The 25,096-nt window shown below is 56.6% G+C and overlaps 2 protein-coding genes and 1 pseudogene across 2 annotated transcripts in view; all 3 read right to left on the bottom strand.

Annotated features, from left to right (window-relative positions):
* The window catches only part of LOC106738374 (zinc finger protein 429), a 53,177-nt gene extending 34,606 nt beyond the window's left edge, over positions 1-18,571 (bottom strand). The window contains exons 1-5 of the mRNA XM_059727194.1: positions 18,211-18,571; positions 17,260-17,468; positions 16,134-16,291; positions 15,512-15,638; positions 13,698-13,814 (exon numbers count right to left, since the gene is read on the bottom strand). Of these exons, the coding sequence (XP_059583177.1) occupies positions 13,698-13,814; positions 15,512-15,638; positions 16,134-16,291; positions 17,260-17,468; positions 18,211-18,305 (706 nt within the window). The 5' untranslated portion in view covers positions 18,306-18,571. The remainder of the gene's footprint in view (positions 1-13,697; positions 13,815-15,511; positions 15,639-16,133; positions 16,292-17,259; positions 17,469-18,210) is intronic.
* Positions 6,815-12,917, bottom strand: LOC106737682 (zinc finger protein 883). Its single transcript, XM_059728167.1, has 2 exons — positions 12,636-12,917; positions 6,815-12,459 (listed from the first exon to the last, which is right to left on the bottom strand). The coding sequence occupies exons 1-2, from the start codon at positions 12,850-12,852 to the stop codon at positions 10,631-10,633; spliced, it is 2,046 nt and encodes a 681-aa protein (XP_059584150.1). The 5' UTR covers positions 12,853-12,917; the 3' UTR covers positions 6,815-10,630.
* A 2,444-nt stretch (positions 18,572-21,015) lies between the features above and the next one.
* On the bottom strand, positions 21,016-24,693 carry LOC132250779 (zinc finger protein 501-like; annotated as a pseudogene).
* Positions 24,694-25,096: the final 403 nt, after the last annotated feature.

The raw sequence follows: 25,096 nt of genomic DNA, 5'->3' as shown, positions 1-25,096 counted from the left end.
GGGGAGCGGAGAGACGTGGAGAGCGACAAACCTCTGGTGACGGAGGTGCAGACGCACCAAGCTGGCATGAGCCGGAGCTCGCTGCCAGGTGCTGATGTGCAGGGGTGCTGGCACGGGGATGCCCAAGCAGAGTCCATGGGGCCAGGGCTCCCTGCCTCGAACCCTTGAACAGTGCTGCCTGGGCTGCCTTCGCAGAGTAAGGAAATAGCAGGGCATGAGCTGGGCTGGGCAGACACATGAACTCCTGTGTGCACGGCTGCATCCATGTCCCACGTCTGCTGAGTGATTTGGAGTTTTACACCCCTGCCTGTCAGGGCCCAGCTGGGACACAGCTGTAGTGCCGAGTGATTGCAGACAGGGCTGCGGGGCTGGGAGCAGCTGGCCCAGGAGACATCGGTGGTGCAACACTTGTGCCTGCAGCTCCCGACGGTGTGTGAGGACGTGTCAGTGTGTTTCACGCGGGAGGAGTGGGAGCTGCTGGACGATGAAGGCAAGGATCTTTACCGGGACCAGATGCTGAGGCATTCCCAAGCCCTCGTTTCCCTGGGTAAGGCTCTACTCCTGGCTCCTCCCTGCGGCCATGTGAGCGCCCACGTTTCTTGTCTTCTCCCTGTTTTTCAACCGTCTCATCCTCATGTGCAGGGGTTGAAGCCCACGTCCTCCCCACTGCTCTGTGGGGATCAGGCCTCTTCCACATTTCACACTGATATCTCCTCCTCCGTTTCATCCAGCCGCCGTCCCCTGAGTCTTCCCCATTCGTGGGACTCCTGGCGCTTCCCTGCGCAGCAGTGTCGTGGCAGCGCGGTCTCCCTTTGCCTTCCCAGCGTCTTCATGTCATCTCCACTTCATTGTGCCGACAAATCCACTACCAGCTGTTCCTGGGACTTGCACTGATTTCCTCCCCCTCTCACCTAGTGTGTTCTGTGCAATCACATTTACACTCCAGTGCACTCGGCTCAGTGCTGGCGAAATCCCCTTTCTCTCCCGTTGGAGATGCCCCGGCAGAAGGTGATGGAGTCTTCTCAGGCTGTAAGTCAAGGACTGACTGTACTTCTCACTAGGTCACTGAAAGGAGTCCCTTTCAAAAAAGGGAGGAGGGAGGACCCGGGAAATTATAGGCCTGTTAATCTTACCTTTGTCCTGGGGAAGCCCTTTGAGAAAATTATCCGGGAGCACATCTCCGAGGGGCTGGCAGGGGAGGTTATGCTCAGGAGCAACCAACACGGGTTCATTAGAGGCAGGTCCTGTCAGACCAACCTGGTGACCTTCTATGACCAGGTCACAAAAGCCCTGGACACAGGTGTAGCAGTCGACATAGTCTTTCTGGACTTTAGGAAGGCCTTCGACACAGTCTCTCACCCCGTTCTCATTAAAAAACGAGGGGACTGTGGCATCGACACCTACACAGTCAAATGGGTCGCTAACTGGCTGGAGGGCCGCACCCAGAGAGTGGTGGTGGACGGGTCCCATTCGACCTGGAGGGATGTGGGCAGTCGGGTCCCCCTCGGACCCGCGCTGTTCAACATCTTCATCAGTGACTTGGACGAGGGGGTAAAAAGCACCCTGTTCAAATTCGCAGACGACACTAAGATGTGGGGGGACATGGGCACGCTAGAAGGGAGGGACAGGCTGCAATCGGACCTGGACAGGTTACAGGGGTGGGCGGATGAGAACAGGATGGGTTTCAACACTGACAAGTGCAAGGTGCTGCACCTGGGGAGGAAGAACCAGCAGCAGACCTGCAGGCTGGGGAACTCCCTTCTCATCAGCGCAGAGGCAGAAAAGGATCTTGGAGTCATTACTGATGCCAAAATGAACATGGGCTGACAGTGTCGGGACACGGTCAGAAAGGCTAAGCGCACCTTGTCGTGCATCCACAGATGCATCTCGAGCAGGTCCAAGGAGGTGATCCTCCCCCTCTACACGGCACTGGTCAGGTCGCAGGTGGAGTCCTGCGTCCAGGTCTGGGCACCGCACTTCCGGAGGGATGTGGACAGCATGGAGAGGGTCCAGGGGAGGGCCACTCGCATGATCGGGGGCAGCAGGGCAGGCCCTACGAGGAGAGGCGACGGGACCTGAACCTGTTCAGCCTCCACAAGAGAAGGCAGAGGGGGATCTAGTGGCCTGTTACGAGCTAGTCAGGGGGGACCAGTAGGCATTGGGGGAGTCCCTGTTCCCCCGAGCACTACCAGGAGTGACTAGAAATAACAGTCACAAGCTGGCCGAGGGTAGATTCAGACTAGACATCAGGAGGCGCGACTTCACTGTCGGGGCAGCTAGGATCTGGAACCAACTTCCAAGAGAAGTGGTGCTGGCTCCTACCCTGGGGGTCTGTAAGAGGAGGCTGGATGAACACCTCGCCAGGGTCGTTTGACCCCAGTGCTCTTTCCTACCATGGCAGGGGGTTGGACTTGATGATCTGCTCAGGTCCCTTCCAACCCTACAACTATGAAACTATGAAACAGCTGCTGCAAGCAATATGATTCCTTTGGTATCTTTTGATTTCTTTTATTGGCAGATCGTTCTCTTAAGCAGTTGCCCTCTGGAAACACACTTACTGCAAACACTAGTGGTTAGGCGTCCCCTCACACGCGCATGCTGGTTTGTTATCTCCCAGCACACTCCCTCTCGGGGCTGTCTCCCCCTCCCAGCACATCCGCCCGCAGACAAGGGTTTTCTTCTGCAAGTCTCTGACTGCAGCTTCCGAGCTCAGGTTTCACCCGGCATCTCAGTCAAACCAATTCATAGCCTGGTCATTAAACCTTTAAGGGCTCTGCAGCTTCTCCCAGCCCCAGCAAGCCTACCAGCATTGCTTACCAACCCCTCCCCACTCTTTCCCTGGCTCCTGTGTCCCCGGTTGCATAGCTCCAAGCCCGGTGGGGAATCAGCTTCTCACTGGGTGACACAGGCTCTCCCCTGTCCTGATGCCTTCTCCCTAGGCAAGTTTCAGCTTGGTCTCCCCTGGCTTGGACTGTCTGTGCCCTCTTTCTCAAGAGTGGGAGTCCACTCCTCCCAGCTTCTCTTCTTCCCCTTTTCTTTCTCCTTTCCTCCCTCAGTTTTTATGGTGGATTAGCAATATGGGCTCTGGTCCAATTCAGGTGTTCCAATAAAAAGCATGCACTGTGCACTGCATACCCTCTTGTCTGGTAAAGCTTATGCAACCTCTCCAAAGTTTTGCTGCCCTTTTCTTGCAGAGCTCTGAAACACAGCTCACCCACTTGGCTTTGCAGCTGTTAAACAAAAATTTCTCACCGTTTGATGCTTAAAATCAATAGTAGACAAACCAAAGTTCAGCAGCAAATGAGCAGAAGGTTTGCAAAGTCCAAGGCAGCAAGATTGTCCCCCAGAACAGGAGACAATGGAAGGAAAGTCACTACACCCACCCCGGGCCATGCGCTAGGGAAGGTCCAGGAGTCCAGTGGCTACATGTGAAATGCTAAAAGCTCAGAAGCACCTAATCATGAGAAAGAGATTTAACCTTCAGGTAACTGAACAACTTGACTTCCACACTACCAAGATATAAATGAAAGAATCTTTTTTATCTGGCTGGACACCACAGTGTCCACCTTTTATAGGGTATAGCTTAGCTTTGAAAAAGGAACAGGGACCCAGGAATAAGGAATCGACTTCACAGCCTCAAGAAACAGGACGGTCACCAGGTAGAAGAAGAGCACGGTGCAGGAGGCGAGGGAGGTGCTCAGAAACTGAACGAAAGGCTGAACACCAGGAGAAAATGGGCTCTCAAAAGTTTTCTACAACGTTTTGGGAGATGCAGAACTGACTGAAGCTTGGAGACCTCCAGGGTCCTGCTCCTGCATTTCCACCTCTGGCTTCACCTGTGATAGGAGACCCCAGTCCATGACCCCCTGCCCCAGGCCCAGACTGTGCCCAGCCTGACACCCCAGACAGTCCCCCATTCAAAGCAGCCTCGGGATTGTCCTCGCCTCTGTCCGACCCCGACAGAGGCTGCAGGGACTGGGCTGGCTCCAGAAACACCCCCCACAGCTCCCTGCTTCCCAGCCTCATGCCCTGGAGCCTCCCTCTCCTCCCCCCCGGGGTCAGAGCCCCTTCCCCTGTGCCCTGCACCCCCTGTCCCAATGGGCCTGCAGCCCCTACAAACCACTTATGGTTCTGGACTCTTGGATTTGGAACTAGTTTTGGCTAATTTGGCCTCGGATACAAATTATTTAAAAAAACTTCCAGCGGTCTCCATTGCTCCACTGGGGCTCTCCATCGCCCCATGCCCCTGCGGGGTCTCTGCCACTCTGCCACAGGTCTCTGATGCTCTGCTGGGGGACTCTGTCACTCCCCTGCACCATCACTCCTCTGTGCTGCCAGGGGTTTCGGCTTGTCCCCTGCACCTTGCCCAGGATCCCAGAACCATTAGGTCCTGCCCTCTATCAATGGGAAGCTCTGGGATTTTTTTTCAGCTGTTTTTACTCTAGTACTATAGTATAGTATCATGTATCTGCACTACAGAGCACTGTGTTCACAAGCACTTTGAACCTGAAGAGTTCACTGAAAACATCCAGGGAGTGACTTCTGTCTGGAACCGTTTCCTTTTGCCCTCACCTGTGGTTTTCATCAACCAGTGTAGACACAACCTAAACCCTTCGTTTTGTATACTGACAGAATAACACATCCATAAAACAGGATTAATGGTCCCAACTGCTATACAGACACCTGTAAATATTAACTGAGGGGCATATATTCACGATTAGTTCCCGTTTAGATCTTAACTCTTCTGTAGTCCCCTATATGAGATCTGCAACCAACCCTTAAGTTCAATAGGAAACTGTGTACCTGCCAGGCAAATGTAACCTGTGCAGCATGCTAAGGCCGGGTGCTGCACTGGATTTGGGGTCCTCAGGGTGCCAGTAGCCCTGGCAGCCCCTCCAGCACACGACGGACTGAGGTGTCCCATGGAGCGGTGAATGCCTCACCCTCACTGCCCAGGCATTCGCTCTGAACCCAATGAGGTTTTTATTACGCACAACCAGTTCATATACAGAAAAAAATCACGATGATCTGTAAGGTCTCTTCCAGCCCTTAGTAAGTATCAAACTGAAAGAATATAATAACAATAGTTAATGCAACTAACAATTTAGATAAAATGTACAGCTACAACAGTAGATGGATAATTCCAGCACACTGGGTGGTTCCAGTTGTGTTAAACAACCTCCATAATTAAACTCACCTGGTTGTAACCAGGGATTCAGGTTTTCTGTTTCCAATGGAAAAATGGAGGAAACCACAGGTTTCCCCTGTACTACAGTCAAATGTGGATTTCTCATTTTAGCAGAGAAACCCATAGCTTTTGTAGTTTTGCAGCGAGCTCTCAGAGCTCCAGCCTGCAGGGAGCTGGGAGGGAGCAGGAGGGCGGTGAGACAGGGGGCACCACGTACATGTACCTGGATGCTTACAAGTCCATGGGACCTGATGGGATGCACCCGAGGGTGCTGAGGGAGTTGGCTGATGTCCTCTTTGAAAACTCATGGCAATTGGGAGGGGTCCTGGATGATTAGAAAAGGACAAACATGGTGCCCATATTTAAGAAAGGGAAAAAGGAGTATCCAGGGAACTACAGACCAGTCAGCCTCAGCTCAGTCCCTGGAAAAATCATGGAGCAGATCCTCAAGGAGACCAGTGCATGTGGTATACCTTGATTTTACCAGTACTTTTGATACAGTCTCCCACAACATTCTTACAGACAAGCTAAGGAAGTATGGGCTGGATGAAAGGACTGTAAGGTGGATAGAAAACTGGCTGGAGCATTGGGCTCAGAGGGTAGTAATCAATGGCTCGATGTCTAGTTTTGTAATAGGTAATGCTTTCCCATGTCTAGACCCCGGCTCATACATTGTTTGCAAGTCAAAGTGGAAGAAAACCAGAGAGCAAAGCTTCCTCTGGTTGAATGCCTGAGACATATGCAAATATTGTAGTTTTTTCTTCTCTGTAAGGACCTGCACTTGGTGCTACACTTCCCAAGAGCTACTCTTGTGCCCATGAGTTCACAGGTCAGGATCTCAAGGTTTTGATCTGCTGGGGAGATTACAGGAAACGAAGATTCAGGGATTAAGAACATGGCCTGGGCCCTGCCATTGGGAGAGCACCGCACCTATTGTGGTAGTGGATGCATCCATTTCTACCACGAGTGACAAGGAAGGATCTGGATGAAGTGGGACAGGAACAGAGGAGAAGGTCCATTTCACATATTCAGAGGCTTACTGGGCATCCACAGACAGTAAAACTGGAGGTTTTGACATAGTAGGGTGGTGAGAGGGATCATCACGGGAGCAAAGTTAGCAATAAACCTGACCCAGGCTATGTGGGATGGGAAGCTGGACACTAAATAACCACCTCCAACTTCACTTGCTCAGCAGCACTTTGGATCTCTGGAAACTGAACCCAGGGGAGATTCATTAAAAGGAAAGATCTAGTATCTGTATCCCTCCTGGTGGGAATGCCATCATCCAATAGGAATTGCAGCCCTACATGGCTGTGGCTATGGGGGAAGTGGAGCCCTAATCTTACCAGCAGGTTCCCAGCTAGCCTTTCCCATGTTCCCAGTTTCTTGCTGGAGCTGCTGTGGGACAGAAGCAGCCATTTGGCCTTTTACTTTGCAGAAAGGGAGGCTGGAAACATCCCCACACAGGGCCTGATCCATTTTGGCTAGTAGGAACTGTGAATGAGTATGATTCCTAAATCAATTATAGAGAGAAATGCTTCGACTCAGAGTTTCTCCCGTGTGTTACTCGCCTGCCACGACTTGATGGGAGTTTATTCGAAAAAGAACACACAGGCAACTCTGTGCTATGGTCGCAGTTGTAAAATAATCTTTCTTTTTACTTTTTTTTTTCTCCATGACCAGAGATCTGCTTACTTCACAATAAGTAACATGGTTCTGGGCATTTGTGAACACATCCTGTTCATAACTTCATTGTCATATTTGAAACCCATAATGAAACAAAAAAAATAAAGGAGAAAAAAACAACAACTATCGAAACAGCTTCTTTGACCGACAGGATTCTTCCCCCACTTCGGATAGAGCACCATTAAAAAAGTTTCTACAGTCCAGTTATTCAATCATTAACTTATAACAAAGTCTCTAATTATTTCTTGTTACCTGATCTGGGGTTTGCTGATGACACTAAGATGTGGGGCAAGGTGGACACACTTGAAGGGAGAGAGAGGCTACAAATAGATTTCGACAGACTACAAAAGTGGGCAGATGAGAATAGGGGGTTCAATGTAGACAAATGCAGGGTGCTGCACCTGGGGAGAAGGAAGCCACAGCGTACATACAGGCTGTGGAGTTCCTCTCTTGAAAGCACAGAGGTGGAAAGGGATCTCGGAGTTATTATTGACTCCAAGATGAACATGAGCCGCCAATATCAGACCGCAGCCAGCAAGGCCAGCCATACCTTGTCATACATCCAAAGGTGCATCTCAAGCCAGTCGAGAAAGGTGATCCTCCCCCTCTACGTGACTTTGGTCAGGCCGCAGTTGGAGTCCTGCGTCTAGCACTGGGTGCCGCACTTCAAAAGGGATGTGGCCAGCCTGGAGAGGGTCCAGAGGAGGCCACCTGCTCGGTGAGAGGGCAGCAGGACAGGCCCTACAAGGAGAGACGGAGGGACCTGAACCTGTTCAGCCTCAGCAAGAGGAGGCTGAGGGGGGACCTGGTGGCTGCCTACAAGCTCATCAGGGGAGAACAACAGCAAATAGGCAGAGCCCTTTTCTCCCCAGCACCACCTGGGGTGACGGGGAACAATGGTCACAAGCTGATGGAGAATAGGTTTAGGTTGGAGATCAGAAGGCAATATTTTACAGTTAGGGTGGCCAAAATCTGGAACCAACTTCCCAGGGAAGTGGTCCTCACCCCTACCTTGGGCAAATTCAAGAGGAGTTGGACGATCACCTGCCTGGGGTCTTGTGAACCCAGCATTCATTCCTGTCTGTGGCAGGGGTCAGGCGAGATGATCTGTTCAGGTCCCTCCTGACCCTAGCTACTATGAAACTATGAAACACCTCCCTGGTTTGCAGGCAATGCTTCGATATCCTTGATACTTGCTTCTTGAGGGACACTACCCCCCATTGCTCTCACGCCTCTGCATGAAAGTCAACACCATCATTAACTCACCATGGGTCTAGACTCCCCTTTCAGGGACTTATTATCCGTTCATCTTTCCTTTTATCACTAACAAATCTCCAAAAATAGTTAACAAAACCTAGGAACAACCTGTATTGCCTCAGTGCCGAGTATTTTGGTATCTCCTTATTGTTTCCACTTCGTCTGCCAATGGTTTTACTCGCCTTTGTCCTACCTGGAAACCCAGATACTTGGCCTCCTCCTGGCTCAAACTACATTTCTTGGGATTAGCTGTCAAACCTGTTTCCCTGAGTTCTTGCAGGACAGCCTTTAGGTGTAGACAATGTCATTCCCAACTAGATGAAAAAATTATGATATCGTCAATATATGCTGGTGCATAATCTTGATGTGGCGATAACGCCTTGTCCATTGAACTTTGGAACGATACTGCTGTCCCGTGTAGGCCAAATGGCATACACTTAAATTGAAATAATCCCCAGGGTGTCCCGAAAGCTGTCTTGTCTTTATCTACTGTGTTCATAGGTATTTGCCAGTAACCTTTCATTAAATCTAGCGTTGAAATATATTTAGCCTGGCTGGTCTTTTCTAGCATCTCTTCCACTTGCGGCATGGGGAAGGCATCAAATGCTGCCACCTCGTTCACCTTTCTGAAACCTACAGATACTCTGATAGTCCCATCCGGCTCTGGCTCTACCACTACAGGGCTCTTCCACGGGCTTCGGGATTCCTCTACAGTGTCTAACTCCAACTTCCATGTGATCTCCTGTTTCACGGTTTTCCAAAAGTGTTGTGGCACTTGCCGCCAGTAGTCCCTTATCACACACCCTTCAGGCGTTCTGATACTATGCACCGTGCCCTTTGCTCTACCAGGTTTTTCACGAAATATGTCCAGGAAATCTAGTATCAATCACATCAATTCTTTTCTCTGGAGAGTGGCCAGTTCTTCTCCTAATCTGGGTTTTTCCACCGTAAATTCAAAAGAACGCTTTCTGTCTTACAGGTGCACTGAATGCTCTCGATGCCAACTGAAGATGTCAGCATTTTCTGCCGACCCACCGCTGGCACGGTAAGTTTCTTCCTTCACTTTTCCAAGTAACGGGGACCAACAGCTCCATTACAGGGGCCTTGGTGGACTTAGGTTCCTCCCTGTGCTCTTATTCAGCCCTGCTGAGGGCCCTGAAGACAAGTGTTTATACATCTATGTCTATAACACACCATACTCTCCTCCATAAGGCTGTCACAAAACCAATGTGAGAAGCCTTCAGGAAGCAGGCACGATACTCAGGCCTTGTGAAGATGCAACTGAGGTTCACTCAAAAGTCACCAGGTTATTTTCTTAAACATTGTAATATAGGGGAAGTGGGGGTGGCGTTATACACTGGGAGGGATCAGCAGAGAGGACAATTACGGGGCAGATGAATGAATGAGTGTGCTCAGTGATGGGCTGTTAACCTCTTGGAGTAGCCCCTACAGGGCAACCATAGGGCCAAGTGGCTTTGGCATCTACAGGGAACCACCAAAATTCATCATGGGAGATTACAACGTGCTGCATTTCACGTAGAGCACATCCTCACACTCTCCCCACCCTGCCACGGGCTGCACCTCCTTCACCCATTACCCCTACTGCCCCCATGCAGGAGGTTCCTTCAAAAGCCCCCAGCACAGAGTCCTTGCTGCACAGCAGGACAGGGGATCAATGCCTCGTGTGTGACCAACTCCAGCTCCCTAGGGTTAGCAACAACCCCTGCAGTATGGTGAATCATCTGGAAAGGGAAGGGGCTGGAAAATCACAGATATCAGTCCTGGAAAGGGCTCTAGGCCCAGCTTTGTTCCCATCTCACAGCTTTGGAGGGCACAGAGGGATACCACGTTCTCTTCTGGGTCTTTTTTAGCAGAGACTTCATTAGAGGAAATACAATGAAGGGAAGGAGGGCAGGAGGAGCTGCAGGTGCCCAGCGGTGAAGAGTTCTGGAGAGAGGCAGAAAAGCAAGACCTGCCCAACTGGCTCAGGGTGTTGCAGCAGCAGCTTCTTCCTGACCCCAGTAGGCATGAGAGGGGTGGCCGGGGGGGAGGTCACGAGGCAGTGAGGAAAGGCGAGGTCAGGGTGGAGGGCAGGAAGGCTTACACAACCATAAATGTGCTTCTCGTTGGAGCTCAAGAGCCTCGTATAAAGGAACCTTGAAACCAGGAGGGAAGATGAAGCTGAGAGATAGGGACTGTCCTGGGCTACATGTCATATGCAGCCAGTTGTCTTGAGGATGGCACCCTATAGTAAAGGCACTTCTTCAGCATCTAGGCGGGTGATGCCTGCAGTGTTTCCTGCTCAACCCTCCCCACCAAACAAATCTTGAGGGGCAGGTTCTGGGTCCTTGGGGTCCTGCAGTGCCCTGCAAGGAAGGGCCAAAGGCTGGGTGACCCCTTTCTGCACTCCACCAGCATACGGCTTCTTGCCTAAATGCAGACACTGCGGGGTACTGAGCTGGTAGGCATCTGCAAGCCCTTCCTGCATTGCTGGCAGGATTATGGATGCTCCTGGGTGTGGATGAGCTGGTGCCGGGCCACGTTGGAGGAGTGACTGAAACTCTTTCCACACACAGATCTTTTATGTGGTTTCTCCCCTGTGTGGACACGGTGGTGCTGGGAAAGATGGCCAGATTGGGTGAATCTCTTCCCACACACCAAGCACTGATGTGGCTTCTCCCCTGCGTGCACATGCTGGTGTTTGGCCAAGGTGGAGGAGGAGATGAACCTCTTCCCGCACTCAGAGCAGTGATATGGCTTCTCCCCTGTGTGGATACGGTGGTGGTTGGCCAGGGTGGCAGATTGGGTGAATCTCTTCCCACATACAGAGCACTGATGTGGCTTCTCCCCGGTGTGGATGCGCTGGTGTTTGGCCATGGAGCTGGATTTGTTGAATTTCTTGCCACACACCGAGCACTGATGTAGCTTCTCCCCTGTGTGGATACGGCGGTGTTTGGCCAGCGTGTCCGAGTGGCTGAATCTCTTCCCACACTCAGAGCACTGATGCGGCTTCTCCCCGGTGTGGATGCGCTGGTGCTCGGCCATGGAGCTGGATCTCCTGAATCTCTTCCCACACACCGAGCACTGATGCGGCTTCTCCTCTGTGTGGATGCGCTGGTGCCGGGTCATGGCGTCAGATCTCTTGAATCTCTTCCCACACACCGAGCACTGATGTGGCTTCTCCTCTGTGTGGATGAGCTGGTGCTGGGCCATGGAGTCGGATCTCCTGAATCTCATCCCACACACCGAGCACTGGTGGGGCTTCTCCCGCATGTGGGTACGGTGGTGGTGAGTCAGGGACCCAGAGTGGGAGAACCTCTTCCCACACTCAGTGCACTCATGTGGCTTTTCCCCGGTGTGGATGTGCTGGTGCCGGGCCAGGGAGTCGGATCTCCTGAATCTCTTCTCACACACACAGCACTGATGTGGTTTCTCCCCTGTGTGGATGCGCCGGTGCTGGGCCAGGGACCCATACTGGGTAAATCTCTTCCCGCACACCGAGCACTGATGTGGCTTCTCCCCTGTGTGGATGCACTGGTGCTTGGCCAAGTGGGAAGGGTAGATAAACCTCTTCCCACACTCAAGACACTGATGTGGTTTGTCCCTGATGTGGATGTGCTGGTGCCTGGCCAGGCTGGAGGAATGGGTAAAGCTTCTCCCACACACTGAGCACTGATGTGGCTTCTCCCCTGCGTGCGTGCACTTGTGCCTGGCCAGGTCGGAGGGCTGCCTGAAGCTCTTTCCACACTCGGTGCAGTGGTGTTGCTGCTGCCCGCTCTGCACACACTGGTGCTGGGACAGGTCCTGCTGGCTGGCAAAGCTCTTCCTGCACTTGGTGCAGCGGTGCATCTTCCTGCCCAAATGGATGCGTCGGTGCTGAGCCAGGGAGAGGAAATCGGTGAAGGTCTTACCACACGGGACACAGCGGTACTGATGCTTGTCCCCCTGCACAGGTTGGTGCTTGACCAGACCCGAGCTACACACAAGGCTCTTCCCACAATTGCTGAAGCGGTGGGTGGGCGCTCCACAATGCACCCTGCGGTGAGCGCTCAGGGTCGAGAGGCAGGGGAAGCTCTTCCCGCACTCTGCGCACACGTGGGGCTTCTCCCCAGACTGCCTCATCTTGTGCAAAGCCCTAGGGCAGTTTAAGGTTTTCCTGTGCTGGGGGCAGGGCTCCTTCTGCTTTTGGGGCCTCCCCTCACTCTGGTGCCACTGGGCATCCTCTGGTCTCAGGGCATCCATCTCAGCCCAACTCCCTGGGCAAGTCTGTGGGGGCTCCAGGTTTGCAAGAGGCTGCTGCTCACCTCTGCAAGGCAACCAGGCACCTCCTGCAAGGGGAAGAGAAACTCCATGTTAGTCTCTGCCTTGCTGGAATGGCTTCGTGCTCTAACAGGTGCAGGAGCAGACCACAGGCATCTGCTTAAAGGAAGAAAGAGGCTCTCTAATGGTTGCTCTGTCCCACAGCACTGGTGGGTCCAGGGGGAGATGATGCCGAGCCCTGCACCTGACTGCGCGGACATGCTCCAGATGCCGAAGGGCATTGGTGAGACTGCTCTCCAGCGCTCGCCTCGATCTCTGCAGTGCTGAGAGCAGCATCTGGATACAAGGGTGAACAGCCTCATGCTGGGTTTTGGGGTTTGTCGGCAGGTGTGGGGAGCCCAGTCTGACATGGCCCACCTGCTTCTACTAGGTAGAAAAAGAGAATGGGTTTCATCCCTCATTCATCTAAGAAATGTCCTGGGAGGGCAGGACTTCAGGAAATGGCTCCCTCTTGGGAAAGCAACAGGGCTGTGCTTCCAACCTGCTTCCAGGGAAAGGTCTCAGGAAAGGGATGAGCCATGGAGGGGTCGTCTGCTGACACGTCCCAGGTGACCTCCATGTCACTGGAGTCTGCACTGGGACAAAGGTCTTGGCGTTACCTGCATGTGGACACTGTGCTGAGTCTCAGAGCTTGTGACACTCACGATGACCCCCAAAATGACAAGGAGAGCCTGGTGCAAAGCACGGGGGATTCACTTCCCCCCGCAGCGTGAAAGCTTGGAAATCCCACCCACTCCATGGAGCCATTTCATGTAGCCTGGGGCCAGGATCAAACATTTCTGGCATTGCCAGTCAACCTGATGAGGAGAAACCAGGGACAGCCCCAGGCTCTCTGCTATCAAGCAATACTGGCTGCACAGAGCTTCTCCCAACCATGCAGATAGCCATGGGGGATTGCAAATGCCATCATGCTCTGGGAGAGGGTGATGTATAGGTATGGCTAACATGGGCTCAGCAATCAAGTCTTACATTGCTGACTGAGGATGGAAATCAAAGGTCCTGATATCCCAGGGAAACCAGATCTGCGCCTGAAGAACAACACAACGAACATGCAGTTGCTTGTCTCCATAGCTTTCACTTCTGGGGAGCGGGAACAACATGTGCCTGCACACGTCGCAGCATGAGCTATGTGGGGTCAGCCCCTGCGAGGGCAGCACCGGGCAGCTCTGCAGTTTCCAACCCCCGTCACTCGGGGCAAGGAGCATTGCTGAGAGAGGAGCCAGGGGACGGGATCGCCACAACTCACCTGCAGCCAGGTCCTCCCGCCGTGAGCTGTCCCTTCGCTCCTGCTCAGCACAGCCCCAGAGCTCCCCCTGGCCTCGCTGGAGACGGCAGATTAAGTCAGGGGTGGGACCTCGATATCCTGTTTGGGACAGAGGTTAAAGAGGGTTTGTGACCGGGCACTGCATGCACCATAACCAAGCAGGATGCAATCAACTCATGGATTCTCCTGGGGCTCGAAGGAAAAGGGAGGATGGACATTTTGGTTGAAAAGGAAGGCACTGCAGGGAGAAGCCTTCAACAGATGATGGTCTGCGCCACCTAGGTAGTGGAGGGATGGTCCTAGGGAAAAAAGCACCAAAAACCCGGAGGTAGAAAAGGCTGTGAAACAACAGTCACCAGGGACAGGGTGGAGATGCAGTGATCTGTGCTGGACTGCAAGGCAGAAAGATAAAGCTTTTACTGTTTAAAGGTACCCAAATGAAGCGGACACACCTCTGGCTGGGTAACACTTCTCTTAGCAGTGTAATTCCAGGCAAAGCAGGGGAAAGGAGTTTCTTCTCACTGAAGGGTTAACACCAGGACTTGTGGCAGTGTGTGAAGGTGGCAGTGGAGACTCAGTAGCAGAGCCAGGGAGAAATGTTTGGGGGTCCTTGTCGGTGGGGTTGTTGGAGGTAGAGGGGGAGAAGGAGGAAGAAGTGGAACAAGGAGACACTAGTACTCCCGAAAGTAGGGAGAGAGGTGGGGTATCTTGGAAAAAGAAGAAAGACAAGGGGATAGAGCGGCTTGCTGAAAGGTCAGAAAAGAAAAAAAGGAGGACTGAAAAACACAGGAAGGGTGGAGGAGGAGTAGAAAAAATAGGGAGAGGCAGAGAGGCAGATATGGAGCAGGAGGATGGGGAGAGGACCCACAACCAAAGCTCAGGACAAGGGTGCAAGGAGGTGATGCAACAGAGCCCTCAGGGGAGGGAAAAGAAAAATAGGAAAGGAAAACGATGAAGTGCCCCTTGGCAAAACAGTTGCTGGTGGTCACATTGGTCCTTGCACGGGTCGGTGTCAAGAGTACTCTAGGCACAGGTAAGTGGGCACGAGCAGAGGAGTTCCTGGCTCTTGCACAGGTACATGCATGCCTCCAGGAGTGTGGTATACCGGGGAGAAGATTACGCCTGCTTTGAGGAGAGGTGGACCTGGGGACCTTCACGGTGGCCTCGCACTAGTGCAAGTAGGGCATCTGGGGAGTGGCTGTGCCACAGCACCCATAGAGTAGAATTGGAAAGGGAGTGGAGATGGTGAGCGGGAGGATTTTACAGGGACAGTTTTTGGTAACAAACATATAGGGCAAGGGAAGCCACTATGGGGCAATGAGTAAGCTTACAGTGAGTTTCCCAGGATCCAAACCCAGTGTCCTTGTGTCTAAAACAGGTGGTAGGGAGAGAAACTGGAGGGAGGGGGGAGGAATGGACAAAAACAGTCTGCAAAATATGGGGAGAAGAGGACCAGAGTGTCCCAGAGGACTTGTGGCAGGAGAAGCCCTTCCCTAAGGAAATCCTCTGGGGGAAGACGCCGGGAAGGCAAAGGGAGACCGCGCTGCCACGACACTGCTGCGCAGGGAAGCGCCAGGAGTCCCACGAATGGGGAAGACTCAGGGAACGGCGGCTGGACGAAAGGAAGGAGGAGATATCAGTGTGAAACGTGGGAGAGGCCTGATCCCCACAGAGCAGTGGGGAGGACGTGGGGTTCAACCCTCGGCCATGAGGATGAGACAGACAAAAAACAGGGAGAAGACAAGAAAGGACGGAGCTCACATGGCCGCAGGGAGAAGCCAGGAGCAGAGCCTTACCCAGGGAAACGAGGGCTTGGTAATTCCTCAGCATCTGGTCCCGGTAAAGCTCCTTGCCTTCCTCGTCCAGCAGCTCCCACTCCTCCCGCGTGAAATACACTGCCACGGCCTCGAACACCGCCAGGAGCTGCGGGCACAAGCGTTGCACCATTAGTGTTTCCTGGGCCAGCTGCTCCCAGCCCCACGGCCCTGTCTGCAATCACTCGGCACTACAGCTGTGTCCCAGCTGGGCCCTGACAGGCAGGGGTGTAAAACTCCCCGTCACTCTGTGGATGTGGGACGTGGATGCAGCCGTGGACACAGGAGTTCATGTGTTTGCCCTGGCCCAGCTCATGCCCTGCTATTTCCTTGCTCCGTGGAGGCAGCCCAGGCAGCACGGTTCGAGGGTTCGAGGCCTGGCCCCATGGACTCTGCTTGGGCCTTCCCGTGCCAGCACCCCTGCACATCAGCACCTGGCAGCGAGCTCCGGCTCATGCCAGCTTGGTGCGTCTGCACCTCTGTCACCAGAGGTTTGTCGCTCTCCACGTCTCTCCGCTCCCCCAACTCTTCCCTGCGCCCCTGGCTGCTCCGGGCTCTGCCCCAGCTGCGCTCCCCCCCCAGCTGCCCCTGGGGCCCTGCTCACCTCCAGGCTCTCCCTCGCCTGCCCCTTCTGCCCTGGGCCCGGCTCCGGGGGCAGGCAGCCCCTCTCTCCCAGGCTCCCTGGCCAAGTCCTCTGCAGCTCCGGGCGCACGGGCCCTTCCTCACCAGCCTGCTGCTCGGCTCTGCTCAGGGTCCCGCCACCTGCGCGGGGCAAGAGCGAGCGCCGGTCAGCCCTGGCGCTGCGGCCGGGGACAGCCCTGCTGGGCTCCTGCCCTGGCCGGGCACCAAGGCAGCCACAGGCCTCAGCACGGGGGACGTGGGGCAGAAGGACAACTCCAAGCCCCACGGCTCTTGCTAGCGGACCTCCAGAGGCATGGACTGGGGACGAGGCCCGGGGACTCTGTCCCAGCGCGGGGTGGGATCACAGCACCACAGCAGGGACATCGCTCCCGGGGAGAGGAGCTGCAGGGACCCTAGGGCTGCGTCACATCCAGCTTGTACGGGCAGGGGATGGGACACGCACGGGCAGTGGCATGGACAGGGCGGCCAGGGGCACGGGGAGGGCAGGAACAGCCGACCTGTTGCAGCTCGGACCCACCAGACGTCCTGGCAGACACTCCTCCATGGACGCACGGTGCTGCTGCAAAGGGTCGAGCCACCGCTCACTCCCAGCCCGGGCAAGGGCCTGCTCTGGGGCACCAGCCTGAGGGGTTTCGTCTGCCCACGGCTCCCAGGTCTCTGCTCCGGGCGGTCGGCAGCAGCACAGAGGCCTGGCGTGAGCTGGACTGGACCCGGCAGACGTCCCTGGGGAATCTCATGTCCCAACACCCGCCCCAGCCCTGCGCGGACATACAGCACTGCCGGGGCACGAGAAAGGGGGCGGGGGGCACTGACGGTGGGAACATGGATTAGACCCTTGATTGTTCCCATGGCAGCATGACGAGTGCCCGGGACAAAGCCTCCGTGCCAGGGGCTGCACACACGCCGGGAGAAAGAGCAGGGCCAGCCTGGGAGCTGCCACCACAGATCACAGCTCTGGGCCACCCGGCCACGGGCTTACAAGTACCGCAGCCCTGTCACAGCCGAGGCACACTCGAGCTGCTCCCCCCGCAGGTGGGACAGCCCCTGAGACCCCCAGACCCCTGCCCTGGCCTGCGTCTGCCCCGTACCTGACTGCTGCTCGCGCGGGGGCTCCTCTCCGGGGACACGAGGTGGCTTGTCCCGAGCCCCTGGGGCGTCCCGCTGTCCTCCCTCCTCCAGAGCCATGTCCGCGCCACGGGCCTTCGGCTGCTGCAGCCGGGACTCGGCCGGTCCCTGCAGCGCCCCGCGGGGCTGCGCCGTGTGTGAGCACGTCTCCTGCGCCGTCACGCTGCCTGGACTGGGGACCAGATCCACGCGTCACTGGGGGCTGGGAGGGAACAGATGCATGGAGGTGGGGATGGCAGCTCACAAGATCGGGGGAAATGTTGCACCCTGGGGCTTTTCACCCCCTGCCTGCCTCAGCTGACAGCCCTGGGCCAGGCCACAGCCGTGGCGCAGGTCTCCACGCTATGCCTGTGGCAGCCCACGCTTTAGGAGTCTCCCCAGGGGTGCCTACGGCCAGCTGTCCCCCTTCCTGGTGAGGACCCACAAGCCTGGGGTAACACTCCCACCACCTGGGCACTGGTCTCTGGGAGGGCTCTGTCATGGGCGACTGGTGGCTCCTGTATCTGGTGGGGCACAGTTTGTGGGGGGCCCTAAGAGAGCCCCATCTCAGGTGGGACCCATTTCCCCACTACCAGTCACCTATGGGCTTTGTGCAATCTGGGCTAAGCACAGCCTGGAAGCCTTGGGTGTGTTTTGTCCACGGTACTATTTCGGGGTGCTTCCTGCAGCCTGAAGCATGCAAAGAAAGCCTGCGGCACCAGAGGAAAACAAAGCCAAGCCCAAGGTAGCTGGCCCAGGCGCGGGAGCAATAAAGGCCTCTCCCTGCCTTGCTTACACAAAGAAACAGCCAGGCAGGCTGTGCTCCACACCTTTATTGCTCGAGGGAGTGGGGGGAACAAAGGGAGTTACCCAAATGAACTGAGCCTTCACAGGGCTTGGAGACGGGGCCAGTGGAGGAACCAGTTTCTACTTACAAAGACGCATCCAGCCGGAGCCCGGGCTGCGCTTGCTGCTGTTTCCAAACGTGGCCGGAGGACGAGAGCAGGGTCCCCTTCCCAGGGGAGGTCATACAGCCGGGGCAGCAAAGGAGACGGGTGAAGGGGGCACCTGGCTCAGCCCTAGGGAGGGGAAAGAGGGGGATTTCTTCACAGCCCCCCAACCCTGCTCCTGGGCCGGGGCTGCAGGGACTGCTCCGGCACCGCCAGCCCCAGCACCTGCCCCTGCTCCTGCCCCTGCGGGGTCCAGCCAGCACGGGGCAGCTCCAGCCCTGCACAGCTCCGCCTCCTTGCACTGTGCCCACCTCCTCCGCCTCCTTCCAGGGGAGCGCCCCTGCCCTTGCCCCTGCCCCTGCCCTGCTCCCTGTCCCCCCTCCCCTGGGCTGCAGCTCCCCCCCCCTCCCCAGTGCACACAACTCCCAGCCCAGAGCCCCCCACCCCCTAAACAGACCCCCCCCCTGCACCCCCCCCCGGGCAGTTGCCAAGTCTCGCGAGAAGCAGACGCCGCTGTGCTTTCCAAAACAAGCCCGACCCATTTCACAGCGGGGGGAGTCGAGGCTGGCAGGGGCATGGTGGGGGAAGAGCACAGCCCCGCCTCGCCGGGTCCTACCACAGGCCCGTCTTTTTTGTGCAGGCCCGGGTCACAAAAAAGCCCCAAATCAGCGACCTTGAAATAAAAAAGCTCCAAAAACCCGGTGACTCCCTGAAAATGAGAATGGCTTTTAAAAAAAAAACAAACAAACCCCAAGCCCAGTTGTGCCCGGTGTCACGGCCCGTGGGCATCTCCCGGCTCTGGCCCTCCGTGGGGGTTGTCTCGGTCCGTGGCTCTGCACCAAGGGCACCCCGGGGTGCGGGCACGCTCGTCCCCCTTGTGTCTGGTGCTGCTCACCCCCCGGTGCCCCCAGCGCTGCCCGTGGAGGGCCCTGCCGCGCGCACGCAGCTCCTCGGGGAGCTCGGGCCACGCACCAACACTCCCAGTAAGGGACTGGGTGCTTGTCTCCAGCATCCTCCTGGCCAAGCTCAGGGCACATCCCCACGGCAGCCTGGGCACATCCAGTCTGTTACCCCGTCTGAACTGGGACGCGGGGTCCTCTGTGCGCTCCCACCTGCCCCCCTGCACTACCAGGGTGCTGAGGGGTCCTACAAGGCCAGGGCACAGCTTGCTGGTGCCCGCTGGGTGTCACGAGAGCACGCACAATGAATGCTCAGGGTCTCCTGCTGCATCCTGGTCTCAGGCCCGCAGACCTTGCATTAAGGATGCATGAACCTGTCCTAAGTGGTAACTGGGCCCACGTTCCCCCAGGGAAGTGGAAGCAGCAACAACATTGTTACTGCACAAAATCTGTGTAACAACTTTGTGGCTGGACGCCGGCACCGGGATATTGGACGTGTTGGTGGGGAGTGCTGGTCAGCACCGGCACCTGGCTTGCTACTGGCTGCCGCCAGCTCCTTCTGCACCAGCGATGGAGCCACTGTTGGGATCAGATCGGATCCCTTGTAGCTTGAATTGAATCCATGTTGGCAGCGCATCAGCTCCCGAACTTCCTCAGCCTCCAAAACGTCTCCTCCGTCTGTTGGTCTCTCTCTTGCCCCAGACACAGCTCAGCCATCCCCACAGGAGCGGGCCACCACAAGGGTTTGCAGCCGTTGGCATGGGTTTGCTGCAAATACGTGTTTTAAGATCATTTAACGCAGGGTGTCTGTTGTGTTTGGCCCCCGTGCAACGAGGCCAGGCTAGATCCCTGGACCCAGGCTATGATACCCCCAGGACTACCACGTGCATTAAACCCGGAGCACTGCCCTGGTCCCGGCTGGGCAGAGTGAGGCTATCGGGGCAGCCAGTTCCCCGAAGCCACAAGTGATAGCCTCCCTGGCTCCAGGGCTTAAAAGCCAGGCCCAGTCTGCAGCCTCCTTGTCTGGGCAAAGTCAACAGCTCTTGCTCTTACCTTCATGTGCTTCTTTGCTGCTCTTCTGGTTTTGGTTCCTGGCTCTGGCTCCAGCTCCTGGTTCCGGTTAGACCCTAGGCAGCAGTAAGACCCTTGGCAGCATCTGAGAGGAGGTTGTATAGCTTTCTTCCTGGGGTATTATGATCCCAGCACTCATTCCTGCCATGGCAGGGGGTTGGACTTGATCTGTTCAGGTCCCTCCTGACCCTAGAAATGGTGAAACTATGATCCCAGTTCCCTGCTTGTGACTCTGGTTTGATTTTTGGCTCTGATTTCTGCCCCTGGCAAACCTTCTGCTTCCCTTGTCCCTGGCTTCTGCACCCAACTTCTCTGCACAAGGTTATTTTCTAAAACATTGTAATACAGAAAAAGTGGGGGTGGTTTTATACGTTGGGAGGGATCAGCAGAAAAGACAATTCCAGGGAAGGGGAATGAAAGAGTGTGCTCAGTGACGGGTTATCCTCTTGGAGTAGCCCCTCCAGGGTAACCATGGAGCCAAATGGCTTTGGCACTAGCACGGGAGCATCAATATTCACAATGGGAGATTACAACGTGCTGCATTTCACGTGGAAGATGTCTTCACACTTTCCCCACCCTGCCACAGGCTGCACCTCCTTCACCCTTCCTACCCCATTTCACCCAGAAAAGAGACTCAACTGCCCCAAGAGCAACCACCTCCTTCTTCCCAGGTTTAGCACTAACCCCTGCATTACACTAACCCTCTGGAAAGGGGAGGGCCTGGGAAATCATAAAGATTTGACCTGGAAAAGGGTCCTGGGCCCTGCTCTACTCCCACCTCACTGCACTGGAGAGCACACAGAGACCAACCACAGGGAAACCATGTCCAGTTCTGGGGCTTTATTAGCAAAGGGTGCATTATAATGAATGCACTGAAGGGAAGGAGGGCAGGGGGAGTTGCAGCCACCCAGCACAGTACAGAGATCATGTGGTGGTGAGGAAAGGTGAAGTCAGGGTGGAGGATTGGGAATGCTTTCCCAGCCACAAATGTCCTCCTTGCTGCACCTCAAGGGCCTCGCATAGAGGAACCCTGGGACCAGGAGGGAGGACAAAGCTGGGAGACAGCCCAGGACAGTCCCGGGGTGTCATTTGGAGCTAGCTGTCTTGGGGAGGGCACCCTGTTATGAAGGCACTTCTTTTCTCCCTGGGAGCACTGGCTTCATTTAGATGGGAAGACACAGGCTCCAAGGCTGATACAAAGCTCGTCTCCTCACAGCACCTGTGCGGGCATCTGCAGGAGGTGTTACCAGCAAACCTTGGGGGCCGGTCTCCAGGTCCTTTGGGTGCTGCACTGCCCTACAACGGGTGCCCCCTTCCTGCACTCCACCAGCACGAGCCTGCTTGCCTGAATGCGACCACGATGCAGGGTTGAGCAGGGCGGCGTCCGCAAGCCCTTCCTGCATTGCTGGCGGGATTATGGATGTTGCTGTGTGTGGACGCGCTGGTGCCGGGCCAGGATGGAGGAGTGACTGAAGCTCTTCTCACACAGAGAGCACTGATGGCTTCTCCCCTGTGTGGACACACTGGTGCTTGGCCAGGTGGACAGCTTGGTTGAATCTCTTCCCACATTCAGAGCACTGATGGGGTTTTTCCCCGTGTGCAAGCGCCTGTGCCTGGCCAGGTCACAGGAGCGGGTAAAGCTTTTCCCACACACAGAGCACCGATGTGGCTTCTCCCCTGCGTGCAAGCGCCTGTGCCTGGCCAGGTTGGAGGAGCGTGTAAAGCACTTCCCACACACCGAGCACTGATGTGGCATCTCCCCTACGTGCAGGAGCTTGTGCCTGGTTAGGTGACAGGAGCGGGTGAAGTTTTTCCCACACACCGAGCACTTATGCGGCTTCTCACCTGTGTGCAAGCGCTTGTGTCTGGCCACGTCACAGGAGCGGGTAAAGCTTTTCCCACACACAGAGCACTGATGTGGTTTCTCCCCTGTGTGCAAGCGCCTGTGTCTGGTCAGGTTACAGGAGTATGTAAATCTCTTCCCACACACGGAGCACCGAAATGGCTTCTCCCCTGTGTGAACACGCTTGTGCCTGGTCAGGTGGGAGGACTGCTTGAAGCTCTTCCCACACTCGATGCAGCGGTGTAGCTGCTGCCGGCTCTGCGCACACTGGTGCTGGGACAGGTCTTGCTGGCTGGCAAAGCTCTTCCTGCACTTGGTACAGCGGTGTGTCGTCCTCCTCAAGTGGATGTTCCCGTGCTGAGCCAGGGACGAGAAATGGCTGAAGATCTTACCACACGGGACGCAGAGGTACCGAAGCTGCTCGCTCCGCACAGGTTGCTGCTTGACCAGCTCTGGGCTGCACACCAGGCTCTTCCCACGCTGGGTGAAGCGGTGGGTGGGCGCTCCACAATGCACCCTGCGGTGAGCACTCAGGGTCGAGAGGCAGGGGAAGCTCTGCCCGCACTCTGCGCACATGTGGGGCTTCTCCCCAGACTGCCTCATCTTCTGCAAAGCCAGGAGTGAGGGGCAGGTAAAGGTTTTCCTGCACTTGGGGCAGGGCTGGGCTTTCTCCTGGGACATGGCAGTGAGCTCCTGTTTCCCCCCAAGGCTCTCCCCACTGCCTTGGTTCGGACGCAGGCTCTCTCTCCACTGCAGCTTGACCTTGTGGCTCTCCAGCTCGCTCAGCTCCACAAATTCATCCTTGCACTCGGGGCTCCCTCTGGCTTCTGGCTCTTCCCCACTCTCATGGGCAACTGGAGATGCTACCTGGTCCACTGCTGCAACCTCCGTCTGCTCTGGGGCCCTCCCCTCACTCTGGGGCCATCGGTCCTCCTCAGGTCTCAGGGCGTCCATCTCACCCCGACTCCCTGGGCAAGTCTGTGGGGGCTCCAGGTTTGCAGGCCCTTTCCCAGGAGGCTGCTGCTCAGCTTGGGAAGGCAGCCAGGCACCTCCTGCAAGGGGAAGAGAAACTCCATGTTAGTCCCTGCCTTGCTGGAAAGGCTTCGTGCTCTAATGGACTGATGAGGAGACCAGAGGCATCTGCTTAAAGGAAGAAAGAAGCTCACTAAGGGCTGCTCTGTCCCACAGCACTGGTGGGTCCAGGGGGAGATGATGCCGAGCCCTGCACCTGACTGCGCGGCCATGCTCCAGATGCTGAAGGGCATTGGTGAGACTGCTCTCCAGCGCTCGCCTCGATCTCTGCAGTGCTGAGAGCAGCATCTGGATACAAGGGTGAACAGCCTCACGCTGGGTTTTGGGGTTTGTCAGCAGGCGTGGGGAGCCCGGGCTTGCACTGGCCCACCTGCCTCTGTGCTTCACACGAGGGCTGCTTCTGTTTTGTACAAAAAGCCAACATGTTTCACCCTTCATCTCTCCAAGAAATGTTCTGGGAGGGGAAGACTTAGAGCGGTGTCTCTCTCTTGGGAAAGCAGCAGAGCTGTGCCTCTTGCCTGCTTCCAGGGAAAGGTTTGGGCAGGGAAGGAGCCCATGGAGGGGTCCTCTGACCTCCATGTCACTGGAGCCTGCACAAAGGCCTTGGCATCACCTGCACGTGGACTCTGTGCGGAGTCTCAGGCCCTGTGATGCTCGGGGCCGCAGAGATGAAACAAGAAGGGGGAGAGCCTGGTGCAAACCACATCCCCCAACAACATGAAAGCTTGGGAATCCCACTCACCCCCTGGAGGCATTTCATGTAGCTTGAGGCCAGGATTCAACACTTCTCGTGGTCCCGGTCAGCCTGACCAGGAGGAACCAGGGACAGCCCCATCCGGCAGGGATGGCCACACAGCACTTCTGCTAAACAAGGGGATTTCCACGGGGGACTGCAAGTCCCAGCATGCCCTGGGAGAGGGGGATGTACAGGTATGGCTGCCTTGGGCTGGGCAATCCGCTCTTCCTCTGCCGAGTGAGCGTGGAAAGCAAAGCTCAAGACCGCAAACACTGCTGTCCCCTCGGAGCTGTGTGCAGGGGGAGCAGAAAGGGGGAGGCACTTCTCTGCGGAGTTTGCATGTCGGGGGTGGGAACAACACCCGCCCGCACCAGCTCCCTGGGGTCAGCCCCGGCCAGGGCAGCGCTGCAGCTTCCACCCCCTCCCTCGGGGCAGGGGCAGGGGCAGTGCTGGGAGGGGAGGGGAGCCGGGGTAGGCACAACTCACCTGCAGCCAGGCCCTCCCGCCGCCGGCTTTCCCCGGGCTGCAGCTCCGCGCAGCCCCCGAGCTCCCCCTGGCCTCGCCGGAGCCGGCGGATGCAGTCAGGGGTGGGACCTCGGCCTCCTGTTTGGGGCAGGGGCGAGAGGCTTTGTGCCGGGCGCGGCGTGCAGGGAACCGCTGCGCTGCCCGGTGCCCCCGCTCGCAGCGGCCTTGGGGTCACCCGCGCCTGCCCACGCTCGGGCCCCCGAGCCGGAACAAAGGTCCCAGCTCCCCCCTTTCCCCGGGGGGGCGGGCAGGGGAGGAGCAGAGCGGGGCTTGGAGGCTAGAGCCCCCCTAAATGCCCCCAGCGCCGCCCCAAGCAGCGGAGCCCCGACGGGCAGCCCGCCCGGCCCCGGCACAGCCCCCCCGGGCCGACCCCCCCATTGCACCGACCTGCCCGTGTGCGCTCCCCGCACCCCCCCCCCCCACGGGCGGTGATTGGCTGCGGGCCCCGACGGGGCGGCCCCTGCGCTGCCCCCGGGCAACCCCCGACCTCCCGCGGGCCCGATCCCTGCGCGGCACCGCCTCCCACCTGCGTGGCCGGGGCACGAGCCGGGACTCAAGGGTTGCCGAAGGAAAGCCCCCCCCTCCAGACCCCCCCCCTGCACCAAGCCCCGGAGCAGCTCAGCACAAGGGCACGCAGCCCCGGAGCAGAGAGCAGGAGGAGACAAGGGGAGGATCTGCACGGGAACAGGTGAAGATCAGCCCGGCTTTGTCTGCTCAAATCCTCCCCTGGCTGAAGGGCTGTTTGCAGCTCATGGCGGCCCCTGG

The sequence above is a fragment of the Alligator mississippiensis genome, chromosome 1, assembly GCF_030867095.1.
Source record: "Alligator mississippiensis isolate rAllMis1 chromosome 1, rAllMis1, whole genome shotgun sequence".
Taxonomy (NCBI): domain Eukaryota; kingdom Metazoa; phylum Chordata; order Crocodylia; family Alligatoridae; genus Alligator; species Alligator mississippiensis.
Note: the sequence above shows the minus strand (reverse complement) of the source record. Positions and strands in the feature narration are given on the sequence as shown.

Bases quoted from the DNA above. Each gene is read 5' to 3' on its own strand.
- LOC106737682 (XM_059728167.1), bottom strand. From the start codon at position 12,852: ATGAGGGATGAAACCCATTCTCTTTTTCTACCTAGTAGAAGCAGGTGG. The intron at 12,460-12,635 runs GTGCAGGGCTCG...TTCCCCTTGCAG, and splicing joins GAGCATGTCCGCGCAGTCAG to GAGGTGCCTGGTTGCCTTGC.